General features: G+C 40.0%; 1 protein-coding gene across 1 annotated transcript; it reads right to left on the reverse strand.

The window, feature by feature from the left end:
- Window positions 1-622: 622 nt before the first annotated feature.
- bace2 (beta-secretase 2) lies at window positions 623-23,964 on the reverse strand. The gene is made up of 9 exons (XM_037678131.1): window positions 23,668-23,964; window positions 12,328-12,416; window positions 11,735-11,951; window positions 7,429-7,560; window positions 3,853-3,987; window positions 3,493-3,594; window positions 3,012-3,161; window positions 2,771-2,939; window positions 623-1,152 (listed from the first exon to the last, which is right to left on the reverse strand). The coding sequence occupies exons 1-9, from the start codon at window positions 23,962-23,964 to the stop codon at window positions 911-913; spliced, it is 1,533 nt and encodes a 510-aa protein (XP_037534059.1). The 3' UTR covers window positions 623-910.
- Window positions 23,965-24,367: the final 403 nt, after the last annotated feature.

A 24,367-nucleotide genomic window follows, 5' to 3' on the forward strand; every position in this document is an offset into this window, starting at 1 on the left:
AGAGCAGACTGAGGGAATATTGGTCTGCTGCTTTGCGTCACACCTTTGATCAACATTAGAAACAAAGTGCATTTCAGGAGCCTCAGCTTGCTGATACCATTCATCAGCTGCGACAAAAAGGCACTACAGTCAACATTTGTCACTTTACAGATTATTCCCAGGGATAAGTTGAACTTCCATAAAGTGACAAGAAAACTTTGCTGCACTGAAAAGTGGAACATCAGAAGGTCCAACAGTCTGGCATAGAACAGAAAAAAAAAAAGTTTGCTTTTACAATATTTTCACCCATTAGCAAATGTGCCTCTTCAAAATGTTGATCACACTGTAAAAGTACTTCCCATTTACTCGTTTATGATTGTCTAACACTCGGTGATGTGTCTTGTTGCTATTCTGGGTTTATTTTACCTGTAAAGTTGAATTTATTTTAGCCATTTCGTACTTTTCTTTAAAATATCTTGTCACAGCCTTAAAGGGAGTAAACTGAGCCTGACGAGGCTCACAAAGAACTCACAGCAAGAACAAAACTTTTAGCGTACGCATCTTGCCTTTTGGAAATCAAACTAAAAACTTGTTGCCATAACCAAAAGGCTTAAGTGCATTGTCGTTAGTGCACATTCTCTGTATGAAAGTGTCTTCATGAATTGTTTCAATACATTAGGAATAAGAAATAAACCACTGAGCAAGAAACAGTCAGGAACACGAATCAGTGTTAACAGCTGTTATCTGAAGTGTTTTGGTGGAGCTTCCCTTCAGAGGGAGTTGATCTGTCCATCTACATCCATGGGTCACGCTGCTGAGAGCAGTCTTAACTCGGGCTGAGACTCAGCATTAAATGTCAGTGCAGACTGACCCCCACAGCTGTGGACGGGCTGTGTCCACTCACTGTGTTCGTTCGTCCGCTCCCTCTCAGTCACTTGATGCGATGCCGCACCAGCGAGGACTCGTCTGTGATCTCCCCGGAGCGGTCTCTGCACCTGTAGGGCAGCAGCAGCGCGAGCAGCAGGATGATGAGGACCACGGCGCAGATCGCCATCAGGGCGTAGGAGATCACCCAGAGAAGAGGCTCCTTCAACAACCTGCTGGAGCAGTCGGCCGCCACGTCAGCTGCTGTGAAGGGTCCTGCGATCTCTGACAGAGCCACCCCGTCACTCACTGCAAAGAGAAACAAGAAGGACTCTAGTAGCAGGTGGAAGCTTTAGGCTCGACTCTTTCAGACACGAGATTACAAGAAAGAATCGCCAACTCATAAAACCTCAGAGGAAGATTTACTCCGCTCAAATGGAAGGCTAATGTAAAGCTGGTTTTTATACACCTATATACTTTTTGGCAACCAATGAATAATAACGAGTTTCCACTCGTGATAGCAAACATAACTATTTTGGAAAATAAAAATTGCTGCCAATTGTTCTTACCTAAAACAATTGTTTTCTTGTGGACCAAATCAGAGAGTCAGAGGTTCTTTATCCGTCATTCACACCACATGTGGTGGAACAAAATGATGTACACAGGGTCCCAGTTACATCCAACAATAAAATGTATAAGAAAAACAGTAATAAGATCTAAAATATTAACTAAGAAAAACATTAACTAAAAATACAGTAAGCACTAATAGCATAAAAACAATACGCTGAACAGCAGCACGAACATGAGTCTGTGTGAGCAGATGAGCACGGATAAACACATCAACATGAAACAGATCAGCAGCAACATGAAACAGATCAGCAGCAACATGATGTGATTTTTTCACAGTGATTATTCTGGTTAGAGATTCATGAGTCTAACACCCTCAGGGTAGAAGCTGTTCCTCAGTCTAGTGGTTCTACATGCTCCTCAACCTCCAGCCTGAGGGGAGCGGGGCAAAAAGTGTGTGTGCTGGGTGAGTGGGGTCCTTCATGATGCAGGTGTCTTCGTATTCCATATAAATAAATAAATATATATACTGTATATATACACACACACATATAAATGTATGTATATACAGTATACACATAAATAACTATATATATATATATATATATATATATATATATATATTTTTTTTTTTTTTGTTGAAACTGAAGCTCAGCTGTTTATTTCTGAATTGTCAGACCAAAAAAATTAAGTTGGAAAACAAACTGTCACAAGTTGCTTTATAAAGTTTTCTCCATGCAGAACAAAAACGATCTTTGATTGTTTGCACATCACCACCCTAATTAATACATCTTTGAGCCAATGCGATGTAAGAAAACGTCTTTTCTTGTGGCTGAAAAGCATGTCAGGCTTTCATGTGTTAAGGTATATGGAGATGGAGACATGTCTGTGATGAGCACTGTTTGTGCCAACAGTTGTCAACTGAGAGATGTTGAAGGAAACGCCTCAGCGTGAGGGAGACTGAGCGCTACCGCTGTAGCTTTTTAGCTAGCGCATCTGCATTGCGTGCCGTTAGCTTAGCGCTACGTCAGTGCAGTCAACTGTTGACTGGGGGTGTTTGTGGAAGGTAGGGGACTCGGTTCTGTGGACAGGGCAAGGCGCCCTCCTTGGATAATTACTTAATTAATTATGGGACAGATCTGGTTGGCAGGCCGCAGACTGAGGAAGTCTTCTGGATGGAAGACAAAACATTTCTCCCTCAAAGAAACTGGTCCAGATGAAACGATTTAACCTTTTTTGGTAGGGGAAACACTGAGGTTTTGGCACTTTAGAAAAGCTTCATTAGGCCATCACTACCAAAAGGTGAGCAACAATATTTTTATGTGTATGTGTGTATTTGTGCGTTTGTGTGAACCCTCACCAGCACAACTGCTGAGAGCGAAACCAAGTCTCTTCTGAGCGCGGTCGAACACGACATAAAAGCCCTCCATAACTGTGGCACCAATCACCAGACCGTTAGCTGAAGACGATATCCCGAAGCGGAAGCAGTTCAGCGTGCCGTCCACGTCTGTAACCGGCTGAATGTACAGCTGAAAAACGAAAAACTGAGGTTGAAGTTGTTGCTCTGGAGAAAGTGTTATGTTGATTTTGTATCCAGCTACCTGAGGCAGGATGGTTACGCGGAAGGACTGGCTGGTGTTGGTAGCTCTTAGGTAGATGGATAACTTTGGGAAAAACTTCCAGGGGTTTTCTCCCATCATCCAGCATGCAAGCTTGGTGCCATCCCAGAAGCCTGAAGAAAACTCTTGGATCTAAATCAATAAGGAAAAAAAAAAAAAGAGTAGAACAAAGGATGACAGGCAGAGAGAGAGATAAAAAGATGAAACAGAAGGTCAGTTTCATGTTTCATTTACCTTCTTCTGCAAGGATGCGTGTACAGTAACTGTAAAATGCTCAAATCAACCTTGAGTGCACTTCCAAGAGATTAAAAATAAATTTTTGTGGCTTGAAAAATAAAGTAACACAAGAATCCCTCAGATTCCTTCCACCTAAAGCTACTTGGCCCTTAAGCAGTGAGTGTGCACCATTCTCCTCTTTGCTCTGACAACACGTCTCATTGTCTGTAGTGAGAAGGCTGCGTACCAGAGAGCTGCGTGTGACGGCTTCTACCACCGCACTGAACACGTTGACAGGAAGCCTCAGCAGCGTCGTCCCACTGTCAACTATAGCTTTATCTGTGTTATACTGGAAGAGAGAGAAAGTGAAGAACTGTGGGGTTTTCTTAGCTCACGTAGTCACTGAACTAACGAAACAAGCAGGCAAACAGCACAACAGGTCAGACTCAAGAACATTTATCTGTACACATAAGAGCTGGACTTCAGTCGTCCAACCAGTTTGAAGTATTTTATACAAAAACAGACGAGTTACTAGTATTTAAGGATGATTACTGAATGTTGGGGTGAAGTTTAGATAATCAGAGTGATGATGCAGTTTAGTGTTTACCTCTCTACAGTCCAGATTGAGATTTTGGTCTCCAACCTCTAGTTTCAACACTTCCACTTGGTAGTACCACTCCTCTACTATAGGGGTGTACCACACTGACCCCCGATACAGCGTCGGGTCAGCTCCTCCCATTATCTACACAAGGAAGAAGGGAGAAGAAAAAAAAAAAAATCATAATTTATTCACTGTAACAAAGGTTCATCCATCTGCTCACATTCTGGCAGATCACAGTACATAAACACACACAAGCACTCTGCCATCTAATCCATCTGCCTGCATCACTGGGTCACATGATGGAGGCACCAAGGTCGTCCACACAGCAGTGACAGACCCGCTCCCAGCAGGGTACTATCTTAGTTTAATTAGCCCCTCTCTAACCAGACTGGACTTTCAAAGGAGAAACACAGACAGGGCAGATAGCAGCTACTACTATATTTTTTAAAAACGCACTACTTAATTGGAGCCACAAGGTTTTGATCATCACTGCATGAGAAGAAACCAGTGAACAACATGTTTATGGTGAACTGGTATCAGACAAATATTACACATTTACATACAGTAGTGATTGAAAGTTTGTGAAGCCTTTAAAAATGTCTACATTTCAGCATAAATATGACCTAAAACATCAGATTTTCACACAATTCCTAAAAGTAGATAAAAAAAGAACCCAGTTAAACAAACGAGACAAACATTTTATAATTGGTCATTTATTGAGGAGAATGATCCAATATTACATATTTGAGTGTAAATGTATGTGAACCTCTAGGATTAGCAGTTAATCTGAAGGTGAAATTAGAGTCGGGTGTTTTCAATCAATGAATGATGATCAGGTGTGAGTGGTCACCCTGTTTGATTTAAAGAACAGGATCTATCAAAGTCTGATCTTCACAACATGTTTGTGGAAGTGGCAGGAACAAAGGAGATTTCTGAGGAGATCAGAAAAAGAGTTGTTGATGCTCATCAGGCTGGAAAAGGTTACAAAAACATCTGTAAAAAGTTTGGACTCCACCAATCCACAGTCAGACAGATTGTGGACAAATGGAGGAGATTCAAGACCATGGTGACCCTCCCCAGGAGTGGTGGACCAACAAAGATCACTCCAAGAACAAGGTGTGGAATAGTGAGGTCTCAGAGAACCCCAGGGTAACTTCTAACATCTGAAGGCCTCTCTCACATCGACTGCTCTCCAAAAAGAACATGGCTGCTCATCTGCAGTTTGTTAAAGAACACGTGGACAAACCAGAAGACTGTTGAAAGAATGTTTTGTGGACGAATGAGACCAAAATAGAACTTTTTGGTTTAAATGAAAAGTGTGTTTGGAGAAATGAAACCTGCATTCCTGCAGAAGAACTAGGGCTGAACAATTAATTGCATTTGCAATAATATTGCGATATGATAGAGATTTTCTAATTCAATTCAAATTCAAAAATACTTTGTTAATCCCAGAGGGAAATTAAATGTTGTTGTAAGTCATCATCCTGGTTTCATTAGTTGTTCTAGATGCTGATGGCTGTGGGCAGGAAGGATCTCTTGTAGCGGTCTTTTCTACAGCACATCTGAAGACACGGTTGTTGTATGACAGTCTGATGAAGAGGATGCTGAGGGTTGTCTATAATGTTATTCATTTTATGAAGAATTCTTCTGTGTACAATCATCTCCAAAGGTTCTAGGAGTCCCCAGAACTGAGCCAGCCTTCTTTATGAGCTTGTTGATCTAATCGCAAAAGGCTGCAATTTGACTGGTCACGTGATCTGGTTACGTGACTGCGAGTGAGTGGAGCAGAGCAAAGCTTATCCGGGGTCGGGTCGCGGGGGTAGCAGCCTAAGTAGGGAGGCCCAAACTTCCCTCTCCCCAGCCACTTGGTCCAGCTCCTCCAAGGGAATCCCAAGGCGTTCCCAGGCCAGCTGAGAAACATAGTCCCTCCAGTGTGTCCTCTGGGTCTCCTCCTGGTGTGGCGTGTCTGGAACACCTCACCAGGGAGGTGTCCAGGAGGCATCCTAACCAGATGCCTGAGCCACCTCAACTGGCTCCTCTCAATGTGGAGAAGTAGCGGCTCTACTCTGAGTCCCTCCTGGATGATCGAGCTTCTCACCCTATCTCTAAGGGAGAACCCAGACACTCTGCAGAGAAAACTCATTTTGGCCGCTGTATCCGAGATCTCGTTCTTTCGGTCACAACCCAAAGCTCATGACCATAGATGAGGGTAGGAACGTAGATCGATCGGTAAATTGAGAGCTTCGCCTTTTGACTCAGCTCTCTCTTCACCACGACAGACCTGTACAGCGCCAGCTTCACTGCAGACACTGCACCTATCCGCCTATCGATCTCACGCTCCATTTTTCCGTCATTCCTGAACAAGACCCCGAGATACTTAAACTCCTCCACTTGGGGCAGGACCTCCTCCGTATGAACACAATTCTAAATGGCACATGGAAATAACTAGAGCAACAACAGAGTTCATAGCAAAATACATGAAGCCCATTAATATAGTGACCAAGCCTGGGTTCACAGCTTTGGTAAACACAATGGATAAGTGGTACAGAACACTCTCGCGCACAAATTTTAGCCAAGTTGCTATCCTGGAGCTATACAAAAAATGAAGAAACAGAGTTGCAGCGGAGCTGAAAACAGTGGAGTTTCTTGCAACTGAAACAGATTTATTGCTTGTGTTCGTTGAACAACACGAGAAGAAGAAATTGAGTAATAATCACATATTAAATCACAATCACGATATTGATGTAAAAAAAAAAATCACAATTAGAACATTTCCAAAATTGTTCACCCCTAATAACCTTATCCCATCTGTGAAATGTGGTGGTGGTAGTATCATGATGTGGGCCTGTTTTGCTGCATCTGGGTCAGGACGAGTTGCCATCTTTGATGGAACAATGAATTCTGAATTATATCAGAGTATTCTAAAGGAAAATGTCAGAACATCTGTCCATGAACTGAATCTCAAGAGAAGGTGGGTCATGCAGCGACAATGATTCAGCACACAAGTGGTTCTACCAAAGAACGATTCAAGAAGAATAAAGTTCATGTTCTGGAATGACCAAGTCAAAGTCCTGACCTTAATCCAATCCAGATGTTGTGGAAGGACCTGAAGCAGCAGTTAATGTGAAGAAACCACCAACATCCAGAGTTGAAGCTGTTCTGTGCTGAGGAATGAGCTAAAGTTCCTCCAAGCAGGTGAGCAGGACTGATCAACAGTTACCAGAAACATGTAGCTGCAGTTATTGCTGCACATGAGGGTCACACCAGGTACTGAAACAAAGGTTCACACGCGTTATCACTCACAAATATGAAATAGTGGTCATTTATTTATTGAGGAAAATGAACCAAGCATAATATTTTTGTCTCATTTGTTTAAACGGGTTCTCTTCAACTACTTTTGGGACTACGTTTTAAGTCATATTTATGCAGAAATATAGAAAATTTGAGCTCACACAGTTTCAAGCACCTCTGTATGTGAAACAGAACTACGTCACAATATGAAAAAAGTGGCAAATTGTGAAAGAATTCCTTTTATATTTTGTTCATTAATCAAACTACCCTCTAGCTGTCTTGATCACTCACCAGGCTGCCAGCAGGTGGATCAGTGGTGCTGGTGGCTGAAAGTCCAGCCCCACACATCTGGAGGGAAAATATGTTGGCAACTCCCAGCTGTTTCACCAGCGAGTTAAAGAAGGGCTCCACGGACGAGTCGGGCTGACAAAGACAAGACGGTCATTTCCATGTATTTATTTAAACACTGCTCTTTGAGCTGTAACTTAAACTCTTTTACTTCTCTTGTTACCACAGTATAAAAACAAACAGACACACAATCAATACAGTACACGTTCAGGAGCATCAAACCCATGCACTGAAATACACCACCACATTTTCTGTCAATTTATACAAAAAACAATAATTAACTCAAAAATATTCTCTAGATCACAATAATAAAAAAAAGACGTGTCAAAAGCAAAGTGCATTTTTTGTAGACAAGGATTTACTTGAACGTGCACGTGTCATGTTGCAAGTAGCTGTAAGGAAGTTTATATTTCCTGCTTAGTTGTTGCTGTTAAAACCCACTGCATCCCATTTCAAACGGTGACACACAAACACATCTGCTGCAGAATCCGTAAGGATTACTGACGCTTCCAACGTCAAACAGTTTTTGTATTCCAAAATTATTTTTGTAAATTGCAAAATAAACTTTTCACACATTTTAACGTCATAAGGAGTTTAAACAAATCAAAGTTTGGTCTAGCAGTAATTAATGCGAGCATGAAAGCGTGTTCTGATGCTTTATTTCTCTGAGAGCTGTTCATGCCTGCACCGTATGTCACACGAACAACAACAAGTCTTCCTGCAAGCTGAACCTGATCGCTCAGGAGAAGTGGTCGGTGTCAGCAAATTTACTCTTTAGTTGCTGGATTTTGATCCCGACCGCTGCAACAGTCCACTCAAAAACAACTTGTTTATTGTTCTGGTCCCTGCTGACATTACTCTAGTTTCATTAGGACCAAAATATTACATTAAGCTAAAGCAGGGGTCTGCAACCTGTGGCTCTGGGGCCACATGTGGCTCTTTGGTCCCTCTGCAGCGGCTCTTTCAGGTTTTGATCAAAACTAAAATAAAAGTGAATTTTATTTAAATTATTACCAACAATGAAAATGGCTAGTTTCAGCAGATTTCCCGTCATTTTAAAATATGTGAAGAATAGTAAAAATACAAGGCATAAAACATGTGGACTACATCATGCTATTAGTTCGTTAGCCACTTTGTTAAGTCGACTTCCAGTGTCTCAGCGTGATCTCTCTCTCGAAACCACCAGAATGTTTTTGGAATCTCTTTAAGAGAAGCTGCTGAGAAGGAATATGGTGAGTAGCTTTGATAACACTAAGAATAAAACACAAAAAACAAAGTCAAAGTAAAAGAAAAATTAATTTGTCTTTAAAGATGTAAACTGGCCTAATTTTATACAGTCTTTAACTTATGCCTTAAGTAGGATACTTGATGCTTTACCAACTAAGAGCACTCACATCGGTCTGCAGAGGTCAGTGGTTTCATTTTTAGAAAATTGTTAAAATTATTATTTTTTTAAATTTTCTTTACAAAACTCTGGTCTCTTATTTTGTATTTAAATGTAAAAATATCAATAAATGTTAATAATAGTGACATTTTTTGTTTTATAATATCACCTCACTGGCTGGAAAAGCCATGTCAAACAACCCAGTTGCCAGTACTGTGTGCAGCTCTGGACATCATAATTAGAAGGAACGTGGCAATAGCTCTGTTTATTGCAAAGGTTGCAGACCAGTGAACTAAAGTAACATTTAGCTAAACACATTTATGAGTGTCACTTTTCACCCGTATACATATGGAAGGGTTCTAAATATCCGAAATGGAAGAAGTATAAAAACCAATAAAGATGAAATTGTAACAACAAAATGAGAGGGTGTTGATGAAAAATTTCATGTAATAGAAACGAACTCCCATCTACTGAAAATGAATCGTAACCTTTATGTTGCTGTGAAAAAGGTGAACACTACATTCAGATAAGATCTGAATTTGAAAAGTTACGCAGATCTTTGAGTCTAGCTTTACTCCAGAACATTCTGTTCTTTTCTCAACTGTGTCGTTTAGTGATTTCAATTAAATCATCTTTCTTTTGTTTTTCTCTTCCTTCTTTAGTACTTAGTCTTTCTCTTTGACATGCTGTGCAAGATCTCACTAAACAACTGGAGTTTGGCTGGAGGTCCAACAGGTTCTGGTTCTGCACAGATAAACATTTAGGAAAAACGAGGCAGAGACAGAAATTGTTTTTAACCGACACACATATCAAAAACACAACGGACTGACTGATAGAAAATCAGTGCCACCATGTCTCGAACATTCGTTTTTGTGATATATCCTTAAAACTTGAAATCCTTCAAACATGTTCTACAGGTTTTTGACTAAAGTACAGGGTTAATAATTTACCCACGACGCAGTAAATGATACTTTAAAGGTCCTCCTCCACAAACTGAGCTGTGGGACTAGGCCTGTCACAATAACAAATGTTGCTGGGCTATCGTCTCAGAAATTATTGCGATAAACAATAATATTGTTTGAAATTTGACAATAATTAGTAATTATTGTCAAATTTAAAAAGAAATGCTGGTTAATTTTTGTGTGTAGTACCTTTTTTGACCACTTGATGGCAGTATAAGACTGAACCGAAGGATGGATAGTGAGGGTGCGAGCAGCGTGTCTCTTTAAGAAAAATGGGAGGGAGGCCCCTTGACATGACATGGGCTGTTTCTTGTTCCTGTTTTTTGTTTCTTAAAATGGCGGACGCTCAGTTTGGTTTGAGCTCTTTATCATAACATTTTTTACACATAGCTTTTAATAAAAAAAAAAAAAAAAAAAATCAGTAAAGTTCTCAGCTTCTTTTTGCAGAAAAAAAAACTTTTTACACGAAGGCACAGGTTTCAACTGTGAATTTTGGAGCTTTGACAAGACGGAGGTTTCCCCTCCCCCCCCGAGGTCGGCCTGTTAGCTTAGCTCGTAGCTTAGCTTCTCAGCTTAGCTGCTTTTAACGATCCAAAAACGTGATTTTGGATCGTTAAAAGTGATTTTAAAGAAACGAGAAAGGGAGGGGTCAGTGAAGAGCACCGGAGTTGAGTCTTTTGTCATCCAGTGTCTTCAGTACAAAGAGGGAGACACGAAGAAACAATAAAGCCGATAAATGAAAATGAGGTAGATAATTTTAATTAATCATGCAATTAATTGATTTGTTTATTGCGACAGGCCTATGTGGAACTACACTGCAGCAAGATTGATGCAGCAGAATAATCATCAATGTTATCAGAAAACAACATACCATACTTTTCGGTCTATAAGCCACAGGCTTTGGACCCTATGGCTTATACAATGCAGCAGCAAATTAATTACTCCATTATATATACCCGCTTCTTCCTCTTTTGGGTCACGGGGGGGTCTTTGGTGCCCATGTCCAGCAATTACCGTGCGAGAGGCGGGGTACACCCTGGACAGGTCACAAGTCCATCACAGGGCCAGCAAACTACATTTTTTTTGTTTGATGGGCTAATGAGCTTCATGCGGCCAAATTTTTTTTTAGCTTAGTCACACCCGGTTGCTCACATAGCTGCCCAATACACCTCTCACTTGAGGGGGTGAGTCCTTGTTAGTCAATGACACCACCTGTATAAATAAAGGTAAAAAAAAATCTGACCAATGAAATTACCGAACAAGTCACAGTCAAACCGATGAAATGGGAAGGGAAGGAGAGGGGGGGGGGGGGAGGTTCCCCTGCATGAACAGAGCATGAGAGACTCACATGCTCACAGAGCAACTTTGTTCCGTGGAGTGCAAGCTTGCAGCAGGAGGAATATAGTGGTCAATGACGTCCTGGTAGGCTACTGTATGTCTTTTTCTCCACCAGCCGTGTTACCAGCACTGTTCTGAAAAAAACATCGACTGTATGTGCACCATGAGTGAGTAAGGTAGTTGTCATGAAGACCTGTGAGGTTCACTCTGTGTGTGTTGAACTGTAAGATAAAGTCTATAAAACGCCATCTGGTGGTTGATTCTTGATCTACAACAAGACCTGCACATCTCTCTCAGTAGCTGTGTGCTGTCACTCATGTTACAACGTCAACACTTGGAGCTTAAACACAGGTGCGGTTTATATATACAAAATTGTTTGTTTTCCCTTAAAATTTAGTTTGCGTGGCTTATATTCTGGTGCGCTCTATAGACCAATCAGATCGGTATATTTTGTTATAAGTCTTTCAGAGAAATTGGGATTATCCAATATCAGCAAATCTATAATAGCTAACAAAACTAAAATCTATGCATCTTTTAGTTTCAACTTGAAGTTCCTTTGTCTCACCCTTGCCAGCAAAGGATAGGCCAGTCCCAAGATGCCCTGCCAGTTGATCCCAGGAAGAAAGAAGCCGTCAGATGACAAGATGGCAGCAATGTTGATGGTGATGGATCCATTTGGGCCCTTTGGTATGGAGACCTGGTCAATCCCCAGCTCACCTTCCCAGTTGCCTTGGGTGTACCTAACAGCTACAGATTGGCCAGTTGACTGGTAGGTACTGGAACTAGACACGGAGGAAGAATAAAGCACGAGAATAGTGGTACATGAATGTAAAGAACACTAGAATTAAATTATTACAGGAGAATAGAAGTCAAGTCAACTTTATTTATAAAGCACATTTAAAACAGCAGCTTTTACCAAAGTGCTTAAAAAAAAAAAGACAATTTAAAGAAGACAAAATAATGCTTTATTGTAAAAGTCAGTAAGCTAAAGAGCAGTTGTCTTGTTTCATTTATAAGCACACAGCCCTAGACTTTTTTGACAAGATTATGACACATTTTAACAAGAAAGTGGACTTAAAGACATAACGAGCTGTGGGACTCGATATCGTCATGGAATTGTCAAGGTGCAGATTTTGTCCCAGTGTTGACAGTACTCACAGTTCAGTGTTGAAATAGTGAGTAATAAATGGGTGTGGAGCTGCTGCCACTGCAAAGTTACTGCTGCCTGTATCCACCAGGATGTTCAGCTGGAAAAAACACAAGGAACAGTTTGTTTTACCAACACTTATAATTGTTACCCGGCCCAACTTCAACAACTCTGAAATTACACTGCAAAAAATGACAGTGGGGGCAGACATAATAAAATTAAAAATAATAAAACATTTTTTACTTTTAGTGGAGCTAATACTTTTTATAATGCACAAAGTGTACGCATAATTTTTTTATTGGGTAGAAAATAAATGGCAAACCACTCGTTTCTACAGATTCCCTTATCACACAAACTGCTGTAAGAGCTATGCGGTCAAGTAAATAATAATAAAAAAAAAAACAGACTACTATGCTCTAACACTGACATAATTACTCTCTAATGTGTGATCTGTGAGACTAACATGATGGCCTGGAGAAACTGACATGACTTTGTGACCCAGTCAGTCATTTGGATGTTTAACATGAGGGACCAGCTTCTAGCAGCTGAGATTATTTTGACTTCCAGACATCAAATCAGTGAGCAGGAACTAATTAACCAGAAAACTTCTGTCACCTCCACGATGGAGCAGCGGCCACAGTAATAGTCACTAGAAAGCATTCTTTACCATGAAAGGGAGAGGGGGCGAGGCCGTAAACCTAGTGCTCCACACACTGCTCCACATTAAACAGATTTACACAGTTGATCTCTAATGGGACCACATGACAGTCTGTCAAACGTCTGATCATATCAGCATAGTAGGCAGCCAACAGAAACATTCAAACGATCATCTTTTGTTCTTGATGTTAAGCAGACAAAAAGAAGGAATCAAAACAATTCAAGTTTGAAAAAACAATAAAACAAGAGTACTGCAATCAAGACAAGCTCATTGACAGAATTATTATACAGCAATCTATAGCAATGGCCTGAACAAGCAAAAACCTTGTATAACATATGACCTTGATTTATGACCTTGAAGCTGGGATGATGAAAAGTGTGCGTGCCACTCATTCTAGTGATGCTGCACAAGTGTATCAAGTTTCATTAAATGATCTTGAGAGGATCAGAAGTTATGGGCAGGACAAACAGAACATTGATTAATGTTTGATCTTGATTTGTGATCTTGACCTTTGAGCTAGGGAAGGGGTGAACTTTTTCCCTGACAGGGCCAAATTTAAAATCTATCAGAGGACTCGGGCCAAATGCAATAATACAATTCAATTCATGAAATGCAAATACATATTTAAGTAAAGTCCATTTATTTATTATACAGTTATTTAACCTTCCATTCTGTATAAAGAACATTACAGAACCCAAAATATAACAAATATGCAAGTCGTATATAAGAAATTTAAACAAATATTGAAATTTTGGCATTTCAGTATAATTATATGTAGTGTAAAATGTCAAAAAATGCATGTCCAACAGCAACACAACTTAACAGCAACAATAATAAGAACATAAATAAACAGTCCCATATATCCGGTAGTCAATGGGCCATCTTTTCCATCTTACATTAAAGTCAGTGGAATGACTGAGTGAAAACACATTGATTCTTCAAAGGAAATTTTAATATAGTAATGAGGACTGCTTAGTAGAGGATGACATTTTTTCGGGAGTACCGCGGGTCACGTGATTCCGGACGGATTCCGGCGGGACCGGAGTCAACCTCATTATAACTCACGTGACCGGGACGGGACCGGACTGAAAAGCTAACGGGAGCAGACAGGAGCAGGAACCGATCAGTAACCAAAAATGAAAATTAAACAAACAAACAAAAAAGGTGCAGCTTTTTTGTAGTTTTCTTTCAGTAAGCCTTCACTTTAACAAGTCAAAAGAACTACATTGCCCAGAAGTCAACTGTTCCAGCCGTAGCTTTTCACCGAGAGGGTGGGAGGAACAGCGAAGTCTCCAAAGAAACCGAATGGCTGAAATAGTTTGCAACGCAAGGTAAGAAGTAACTGTCTATTAAACTCGCAGAACGGGCAGGACAGTGTCAAATAACCCTGAACTTCACGAGAGTTGTGTTGGTGCTGTGCTGATTTAAACGTTTAGTCTCAGCTGCAGCTGCGGTGCGAGTCGGACTTTGTTTACCGTCAGTAAATGAACAGACTCAAACTGCGCATTTTCTCCACCATGTCCCTTTTAATTTAAAATTATGCTCTACTTTGGTTACCCAGAATAGTAAACAGCCATCAGTGTGCTAATGATCCATTGTTATGCTGATGGTCCTTCTTGAGCATGTGATCAGCTGGTTTTGGTTGTCAGCAGCAAAACTGGTTGATCCACTCTGAGACGGTGCTATTTAAGAGACTGAGCTGAATACAGCACCTCAGACTGAGGAAGTCTCTCGGATGAGAGACGAAACGTTTCTACATTTTTTTGCTTTGTTTTTTTTTTTTTTAATGTCCAGAGGACCAGATTGAACTTTTTTGGATTTTTCTACCTGGATTATTGAGCATGCATCAGGATATAATAAGCTAAAATTTGGTGCGTTAGTGGTCAAGTTATTAACAACACCTAATCCATGCACTGCTCATTGCGTGAAATTGTTGCCTAAAACTTCTGTCATTAATTGTAGGTTGGATGTACAACTACAACTGATCAATCTTTGGAGTCAATCAACTCAAGATGACAACCAAAGCTGTATACAATCAATCCATGTAACACTATACACACTTTCACTTTAATTATATTAAAGTTTTATGTGGCAAACAGCAGCAAAGAAACATTTCCATCATATACTCTGAATGTGAGAGCTTGTACAAGGTATTTTCAAGATTTAACCAAAATGGTAACAGCCATTTCTCAATGTAAGATCATCTTTGTTAGAAACCTTGGCATGAAATTTGGCGGCAATAAGCATTATTTCAAGAAACACTAGGCCTTTAATTTGTTTATAGGGTTTCCTTTGATCTTGGCATTGCTCAGACGTCTTCATCTTGTTAATCCAAGGTTCAAAGTGCAAGGTGACTTTACTGTCATTCGCATCACATGTGGTACATGAGGTGGAATGAAATTGTGTACTCAAGGTCCCAGTTAGGGCAGCACGGTGGCGCAGTTGGTAGAGCTGCTGCCTCTCAGCGAGCAGGTTGCCCAAGTTCAAATCTCGGACCGGGGGCCTTTCTGGGTGGAGTTTGCATGTCCTCTCCGTGTTGTGTGGGTTTTCTCCAGGTACTCCAGTTTCCTCCCACAGACTAAAAACATAGGTTAGGCTGATTGGTAACTCTAAATTGTCCCTAGGTGTGAGTGAGAGTGTGAATGATTGTTTGTCTCTTTTTGTCCCTGTGATGGACTTGCAATGTGTCCAGGGTGTGTCCCCCATCTCTCGCACAGTGATAGCTGGATATGGGCACCAGTGTCCCAGTTACACTTACAGTAAAAATAGCAATATAAACTATTAAAAAAGAATACAGTATACAAGAATCTAAGATGTACGCAAAACAATGATAATATAATATAAGGTGTTTAAACAGCAGCCTGGATCTTGTCAGAATTAAACTATTTCTCTAAATGGAAGTACTGTAGTTCAAAAGGATACCTACATCAGCTAAGATCCTAATTCACAATGTGTTCATAGGATCCCAGTTCCAAACATTGGAACAATCCTTTAAAAATTAAATTACCATAAAGCCATGATGTCATCATACATGTGTTAACCTATAATTCCAGCTACAGAAACACCCTGTTGACTTATCAGTTCCTCCTTAGCAGGCTGGCTCTGGGCCCATCACTGTCACTGTGCCATCTAAAACCTTGCAGATGGCAGCGGTCCACTCACACATGGCCTGAACAAACCAAACAGGTCAGACTGGAAAATACTGGAATTTTGATGTAATGAGTGGGAATGGACAGCAAAGGGATGTCTTTGTACCCATACCACAAATCTTTATCTGCTCTCCCTGAGCTCAGCTCCTGAGCCTCGGGCAAATCACTCTCCCTGGTGCGGCAGCCTGCGGTTAGACGCTCACTGTCTAATTGGCAGCGGCTCCATGGTGGCACCACACATCTGCTACCTGTTTGTACCAATTAGCAGATGTGAGGCTCCCCAGCCGGCACCTCAGCTTGGCTGGGCCACCTGCTAACAGACGCAACGATTAGAGGCTGATTTGAATAGTGCCTCATTTAACACCCCGGCCCTGTAATCACATCATGATTTAGTTAGAACAATATTGAGAGTATGACCCAATAGTATTGAATTAACGAGACATTTTGGCAACACATAACCAATTTGAAGCAAAGTGGATTGAGCTCTGCTGGCGTGAATAACTGATGTAATGGGCTCACTGTAATTATGTCTAGAGAACAGAAGTGTAACGGCCAATATGTCAGATTAAACTGTGGTAGAAATGTTTTGTTTTAAAAATATATATAATTCAATCCATTCCCAAGTCATTATAGTAAGTGTAGTCTATCATTTTTTATGTATGGTCTTATTGTAAATCACTCTTTGACAGTTATTACATCTTAAATGTGTATCAGAAGTACCAAAAATGCCAAAAATGAAAAACATGAAACATGTTTTTCTCAAAGTGTTATGTATTAATTTTTTTGGGCTCTGTTGAAAAAATGTCACCTGATACAGATCTCAAACATGTTTGCTTACTGCTGAAGTTTTGACACAGCAGGAAGCAAACGGGTATAAAAGTAAACAATATAGTAAACAATGTATGTAGGAGAACAGGATTAAGGGCATTGTAGTTATGATGCCTGGATTATTGGATCACTAACTAGAACTGATCTATGGCATCTAATCGCACACAAAAAAAATCTGTTTGTACTGTTAGTTTAACAAGTGTTTAAACAAATACCTGAGGCATGTATGTGTGTGTATATATATATATATATATATATATATATATATATATATATATATATGTATAGAGAGAGATAGATAGATATTAGGGATGTACGATATGGCATAAATTTCATATCACGATATGTATTGTGAAGGGTGGCGATAACGATATACATCACAATATGTTGGTATAAAACTTGCAATAGGAATGAAAAAAAAGCATAGGGTGTCCTTTTAGAATCATTTATTTTGAAAACTGCTATACCACAAAATATTCTCAATTAAGAAAATTCCACTACTAGGTCCAGAGAGTTTTTATAATAATAATAATAATAATAATAATAAACAAATCAAGTATTAGGCTTCTTTGTTGTCGTGCAAAAACAGTGCAAAAGACAACAAATGTAGTTTTAGCCATATGTTTTAAACAAAAGAATATGTTGTTAACTCTTAACAGTTTCCACTATTTTCACTTAAGAAATAAACAGCAACAGAGCAGAAAGTGCACATTGAAACACTTAACCCTGCAACCCTCAAGTGGGTGTCTCCTTCTGTTTTAAGGAGAGCCGACACAAAATGGCGACCAGTTTCCTCTGTGGCTTTGACCAGAGGTTCTCGCAGTAAAATCACACAATACAGCTTTCTTTTCACAGATCAAAGAGCAGGTTTCTCTAAAGCTGACTAACGCTTACTTTAACTTTTGACGGAAAAAAAACATAAAAACTTTCGGCGGAACACAGCGTTTTGCACACGTGTCTGAATATGGCAACACTACGGCAAGCCGGCCGTAGTTAGCTTGTAGCTTCGCTACTTAGCTCTCGAAGAAAAGACTAACACCACTTACGCAGTTTTCAACAAAACAAAAGTAACAATTAAATCTGACAACTCTGATTTTACACTTGAACACCACTTACGCATAGTTTTCAACTAAAAAAAGTAACGATTAAACTGACATCTCTGATTTTACATCAGACACAGCATTACTGCCATTAGCCAGTAAAAGACAGATCTCTATCATAGGCTAAATGTCTATCGTTTCTACCATATACCGTATATATTGCGCATTCCAGTGTTTCCTCTACATTATACAAGCATGGCAAGTTATCTAGGGGAAACACTGCATTCCTAATATTTATCCATCCAGCCTAAAACACTTCAATCAAAACATATATGCAAGTTCGTCCAAATGACACCAGATTGGTCAAAACCCGGGTTAACAATGACCACTACTACTGACAAACAGGGTGCCGATTGAAACTGTGCTACTATTGGTCAAAAAATTACAAGGAGGAAAACGAGACAGGAGGAAAGTCAAGAGTTTAGAACTGAGGGTAGCAACTTTAATTGTAGGGACAATGACAGGAAAAAGGCAGAGAGCTGACTGACATAATGCAGAGAAGGAAGGTAGATGTGGAAGGGCAGCAAGGATTGCAGCATTGGAGCAGGTCTTAAGCTATTTTACCATGGTGTTGATAGAAAGAAAAATGGATTAGACATTGTCCTGAGGGAAAAGACTGCAAAAAAATGTAGTAGAGGTGAAAACAGTGTCAGATAGGGTGATTTTTCTAGAGGCAGAAGCAGGTCTGATGCTAAATATTTTCAGTGGTTATGCCTCACAGGTTGGATGTGATGCATAAGAAAAAGATAAATTCTGAAAGGATCTATATGATCAATCTGAGGCTATGGTCATCACCTCTCATCAGGTATCTTGGGGTTTTGTTCATGAGTAAGGAAAGAATAGAGCGTGAGATTGACAGATGAACTGGTGCAGTGTAACACATCTACTGGGTTTCTTAGTTTCAAAGTCTAGGTTCAGGAAAAGCCCAACACCATACTGGATGCTATTGACCACAGAGACCAGTTTTAAAGGTTGGAAAACAAAATTGTATTTAAATCAGGAGCAAAAATAAACACAAACATTGGTTATGCAAACAAATCTGTAAGAAAAAAAAATTGATTATAAGGCCTTTCAGTTTCAGAAAAAAAACAAAGACGTTCAAAAGTTAGAATCCATAACTTTGAACCAGGTCCATAATTCAGAGTCCACAGTTTCTACCAACTCAACAGGCAGGGGTAGTTCTTCACAAAAAGGTTATTGTGGCAAGGGTAGCTCGCCATCAGAGATTCCACAGGAATATGAAATCATCCAAAAAGATCTGACCTATGGAGAGGTGGAAAAATACATTAAACATTCATTTGGTTGTACAACACTTCAATTTGGATTACCAAAGCAATTGTTTGTTTTACCTTTAGCTATAGCTTCAATCTTGGTTTTAAAAGGGAAAACCCACAACAATTATATTGATACAATGATTTGTTTATCAGTAGACAAAACACAAAATCATGAAACATGATGGTGGTCATTGGGTGTGGTTGGTAGTGCTGCGCTAACGGGTTTAGCTTTATAACTGGCAGCAAAAGAAGAGTTTGGAAAATGACTTTGTAAGCTTGGTTAAATCAATAAGAGGTTTTACTAACATCTACTGAACACAATGAACTCACCACTGATTGTGTGTAGAAAGGTTTGAAAGTCCAAAAAGCCTTTCAAACAGGTCTCTCAGTCTGACAGAGGAAGTGAGGAAAAAGGAAGTGACATGACTTGCTGTCACTCTTTATATACACTCCCATAGAGCAACAACATGCAATTTGGTAACCAGGTGCAGCTGCTGAACCATGGATTACACCAGTATCTACAGTATTGTGGACACTGTACTGGTCTGTTGTGGTAAAGAGGGAGCTAAGCTGTAAGGCAAAGCTCTCTGTTTACTGGTCGGTCTAGGTTCCTACCCTCACCTATGGCCAAGAACTCTGGGCAGTGACCGAAAGAATGAGATAAAAGATACAGGCAGCTGAAATGGGTTTCCTCTGCAGGGTAGATAGACTCTCCCTTAGAGATAAGGGTGAAAAGTTCAGTCATCTGGGAAAGACTTGGAGTAGAACTGCTGCTCCTCCACATCGAGAGGAACCAGCTGAGGTGGTTCGGGCTTCTGGTAAAGATGCTCCCTGGGTGCCTCCCTAGGGAGGTGCTTCAGGCATGCCTTACTGAGAGGAGATGGAGACCAAGACACATAGTATCTCCAGGACAGGCTGGAGATACTATGTCTCTCAGTTGGCCTGGGAATGCCTTGAGGTACTTCCAGAAGACCTGGAAGAGGTGGCTGTGTAAAGAGATGTTTGGGCCTCCCTGCTCAAGCTACTGCCCCCGACCTGACTTTGGAACAAGCAGAAGATAATGAATGGATGGATGGATGGATGAAAGGGTCTAGATGAACTGAGTGATGTTCTGAATGGACATGTTGGTGAAGGAAACAGAGAAGATGAAGTGATGGGCAGGTCTGGTGCTAAGGAAAATAACCAGGAAGGACAGATGGTGGTGAATTTTGCCAGAAGAACAGAAATGACTGTAGTCAACATTGATTTCCAAAAGACAGAGGGACATGGAGTGACCTAAAAAAATGGAGGAGGGAGTACACAGGCAGACCACAATCTGAGTAGAAAAGGAAACCTGAGGGAGATTGGGGACTGTATGGCTATGGCAGGGCAGAGCGTGGCCAGACAGCATCAGATGGTTGTGTGTGTATGACTGTTGTAGTGAAGAAGTGGAATAGAGTAAAGTCAGAGGAAAAATGCCAAATGGTGGAAGTTGAGGAAGGAAGAATGTTGTGAGTTCACAAGCAACAAGAATAGACAAGAGGTGATTGTGAGCAGCAGTATGGTTTCATACCACAAAAAAACACTATATATTTAAGCCATCTTTGCTTTAAGGATGCTGAAGAAGTATAGAGAGGGTCAGAAAGGATTCCATTGTGTCTTTGTGGATTTAGAAAAAGCATAGGACAGGTTTCTGAGGGAGGTGTGGCACTGCAGAAGGAAATCTGGAGTAGCAGAGTATGTTAGACTGGCACACAACATGTATGAGGACAGCAGGACAGTGGTGAGATGTGCTGTAGGAGTGACAGATAGCTTCAAGGTGGAGGTGGGATTGCATCAAGGATCGGCTCTGAAACCCTTCTTGTTTGCTCTGGTGATGGACAGAATAACAGATGAGGTGAGGCAAAAATCCCCATGGAAGATGAAGCTTGCAGATGGTATTGTGGTCTGTAGTGAGAACAAGGAACAGGTGAAAGAGAACTTGGAGAGGTGGAGGTATGCAGCTGAAAGAAGAGGGGGAAAAGACAGCCATAACAAGACAGACTACAGAGTACTAGTAGTAGGTAAGTTGGTAGGATGTTAGAAATGCAGCTGGGAGGAAGGAGACAAAGAGGAACAGAATCAAAAGTTGAAGTTTGAGAATGTTTAAAATCCTAACCAGAGACAAAGACAGCAAATCAAAAATCTAAAGTATGGAAAGCTGTGATTGCAGTTTGACTTTAAACTATTCCTGTTTAAATAAAACATGGAAACATTTTTGCACTATTTTAAACTCGTAGAAATGTTGAAAGATTCCCTGATATAAAAACATTTTGCCATAATATGACATACAAATATAAAAAAACCTATGTTTTAATAAATAATCAGATTCCCATTCATAAAATGTATGCCACTTGTCTGTTATCAACATTCTTAAATATTTAGACAGAACATAATGTATTCACAAATACTTGTTTATGGAAGTTATAAACTGAGGAATTTTCATGGCGCTATATCAACTCAACATGTGCAACATCTTTTTAACTGGAAAGTGAAAACTGGAACATTTCTTGATTCTCATGTGATTTTCCTTTGTACGGTACAATAAAAGTGATTGTTTGGATTGTTGTATCCTCCGAGGATTATTTGTGAAAGAATCACATGACAATACAGTGAATCTGTTGCTATTCATCCATCTGCTGACTCTCCATAATTACATCTGTGCCTCATGATTTTTACACATTTGGTCTTTGTGCATTTAAGGTCTGCAGGCATAAAAGGTCTTGTGAATGAATCATAATCTCAACAGTTATTAAAAAATATATGATGTTTCTTCTTTTGCAAACCATTTAGGACAGAGGTGTTGGATGTGGAAGAGTGTAAGGCACATTTTGGTGACTTTGCAGATTTTCTGTCTCTCACACTAGTGCTGCCATTTTCCTCAGCAACAGCCTATTTGAGCAAGGAAAAGTAAACCTGCACCACCCAGGAGTCCTAAAAGCTCTGATCTGTTTAACTTAAAGGTCTGAGGGCAACAGGTCAATTTACTAAAGAGATAACTCACCTTTGGTTTAAGCTCTGCTTCAAACACACCTATTTACAGCACATCGACAAATCGTTGCTACCCTTCAAGGCCTTCTTGATTTCAACTCATCCAAATTTTGTCCCTCATAAGCATTAATATGATCTTATTCATCTTGGCATTAAAATTAATTTATGACAACAGTTGATTAAAACTTCTACCCAACCAAAAAAAAAAAAAAAAAAAGAGCAAATTGGCATCAAACCAGGGCCAGTGGATTTTTGTACAACTCCGGAGGCTGCTCTTTGTTCCCTGGGAGCCTCATAATCCTGGTCAGCTGCCTGGAAAGAAACACTGGTCCTCACAGGCAGCATCATGTGAGTGCATGTGAACGGGAAGCCTAGTCTACCTACAGACCCCAAGGCTGTGAAGGCAGCTGCAGCAACTCTGAGAATAAAGATGCAACAGACAAATACCATTTTGTCATGGCTATGGCAGCATGAAAATTTGTCTTAAATAACAAATACAAAGATAATGGCTTGAACAGGATTAACACATCACTTTGAAAATTTTATATATATATATATATAAAAATCTGCAAACCAGAAAAAGACCAAATCTGGATTTAAGTAATTTAGCGTATTCCAATTGAAATATTCAAAGTCTAGGAATTAAACACACCAACGCAAATGTTACGACTGATTTTGTGTTTTTGAAACCATCACCTGGCTGTAACATACCAAACTGTTCCTGAACGAGTTTCTTTTCCTAGTTGGGGTGATTTAATAAATTTTTTTTTTTTTGACAGAGCATCACTGCCTAACCTTCCAAAAAGAAAAGTAAATAATCTACAGATTTCTACAGATCCATAAATCCCACATAATAAATCATAATAATAATAAAAAAAAAACTAGTCCAACTGCATCAATCATCAGTTGTTGACTGAATACTAAACTTAGGGATGGCTGCTGATGCAGGTATGAAGAGTGCAAAGAAATAATGTGCACGACCTGGAATATTGTTATGCAAGCTGTGCACACATCATAAGAAATGGTCAAGCAAACTGTGGCTGAAAGACAAACTGATCACAATTCAGTAAAACTTCAACAGAATATATATATATATATATATATATATATATATATATATATATATATACACATACACTATATATATACACATGTATGTATGGACATACAGCTGGTCATAGCCACAAAAACAACTACCATCAATAGCAATAAACGTGAAGTTCAATGACTTAAAGAAAAACACCAATGAACAAACAGATAATTAAAAAGAGGCACGTGTCAGAAACCACCTGCTACTTTGACACATTACAGCCTGTAATACCAGCAGCTGTACCTTTTGGCCAGGACTACCGAGAGACATCTCTAAGTAGTAGCCTCTTCCAGAGTCTCCCTGCAAGTTGTTGACCATGTCCAGAAAGTTGACGGTACCAGCTGGATCAGAGGCCAAAGAGAGGCCGTCTCCATCAGACTTCACAGCGACGAGCCGGAGAGGAGTCAAACCTCCATGGCCTCCAGATACACTGTACTTTCCCGGGTACATTCTCAGCGGTATTGAAAAGTAGCATGTCGACACGCCGAAGTATAAGCTAAAAGCAAATGTCCAAATCGAAAAACAAGTTAAATGTGTCATGGCAGCAACAATTTGTTCTAATGTCAATGACACCAGAAACAACTGTCAATTTTTTTTTTCTTCTCAAACTCTTCTCATTAAAGTTGAGCAGGAAACGCCAGTAGCGCTGCGCTCGCCATTATGGAGACGCCGCCTTCTCTCCCGTCACGAAGAAACGGCAGAATACTCGTGGCAACGCAGTATGACGGTCAAATAAAACTTATCGCGGTCCGTTTCTCCAAGTTGCTTCTCCTCCATCCACACCTCCAACCGCGTTAAACTCGACGACGTTAAAGGCACTACTTCCGGTTTATGCCTTCAAAGTAAAATAAAAAACGCGCTGCGTTGTTCCGTTTGGAAAATTAAACGCTAAAGTTGAAGTAAGTGAAAGCGAGATAAAAAAAAAAAAATTTTACATTGCTTT

This window comes from Nematolebias whitei, chromosome 6 (assembly GCF_014905685.2).
Source record: "Nematolebias whitei isolate Nwh7 chromosome 6, NemWhi1, whole genome shotgun sequence".
In the NCBI taxonomy this organism is placed as follows: domain Eukaryota; kingdom Metazoa; phylum Chordata; class Actinopteri; order Cyprinodontiformes; family Rivulidae; genus Nematolebias; species Nematolebias whitei.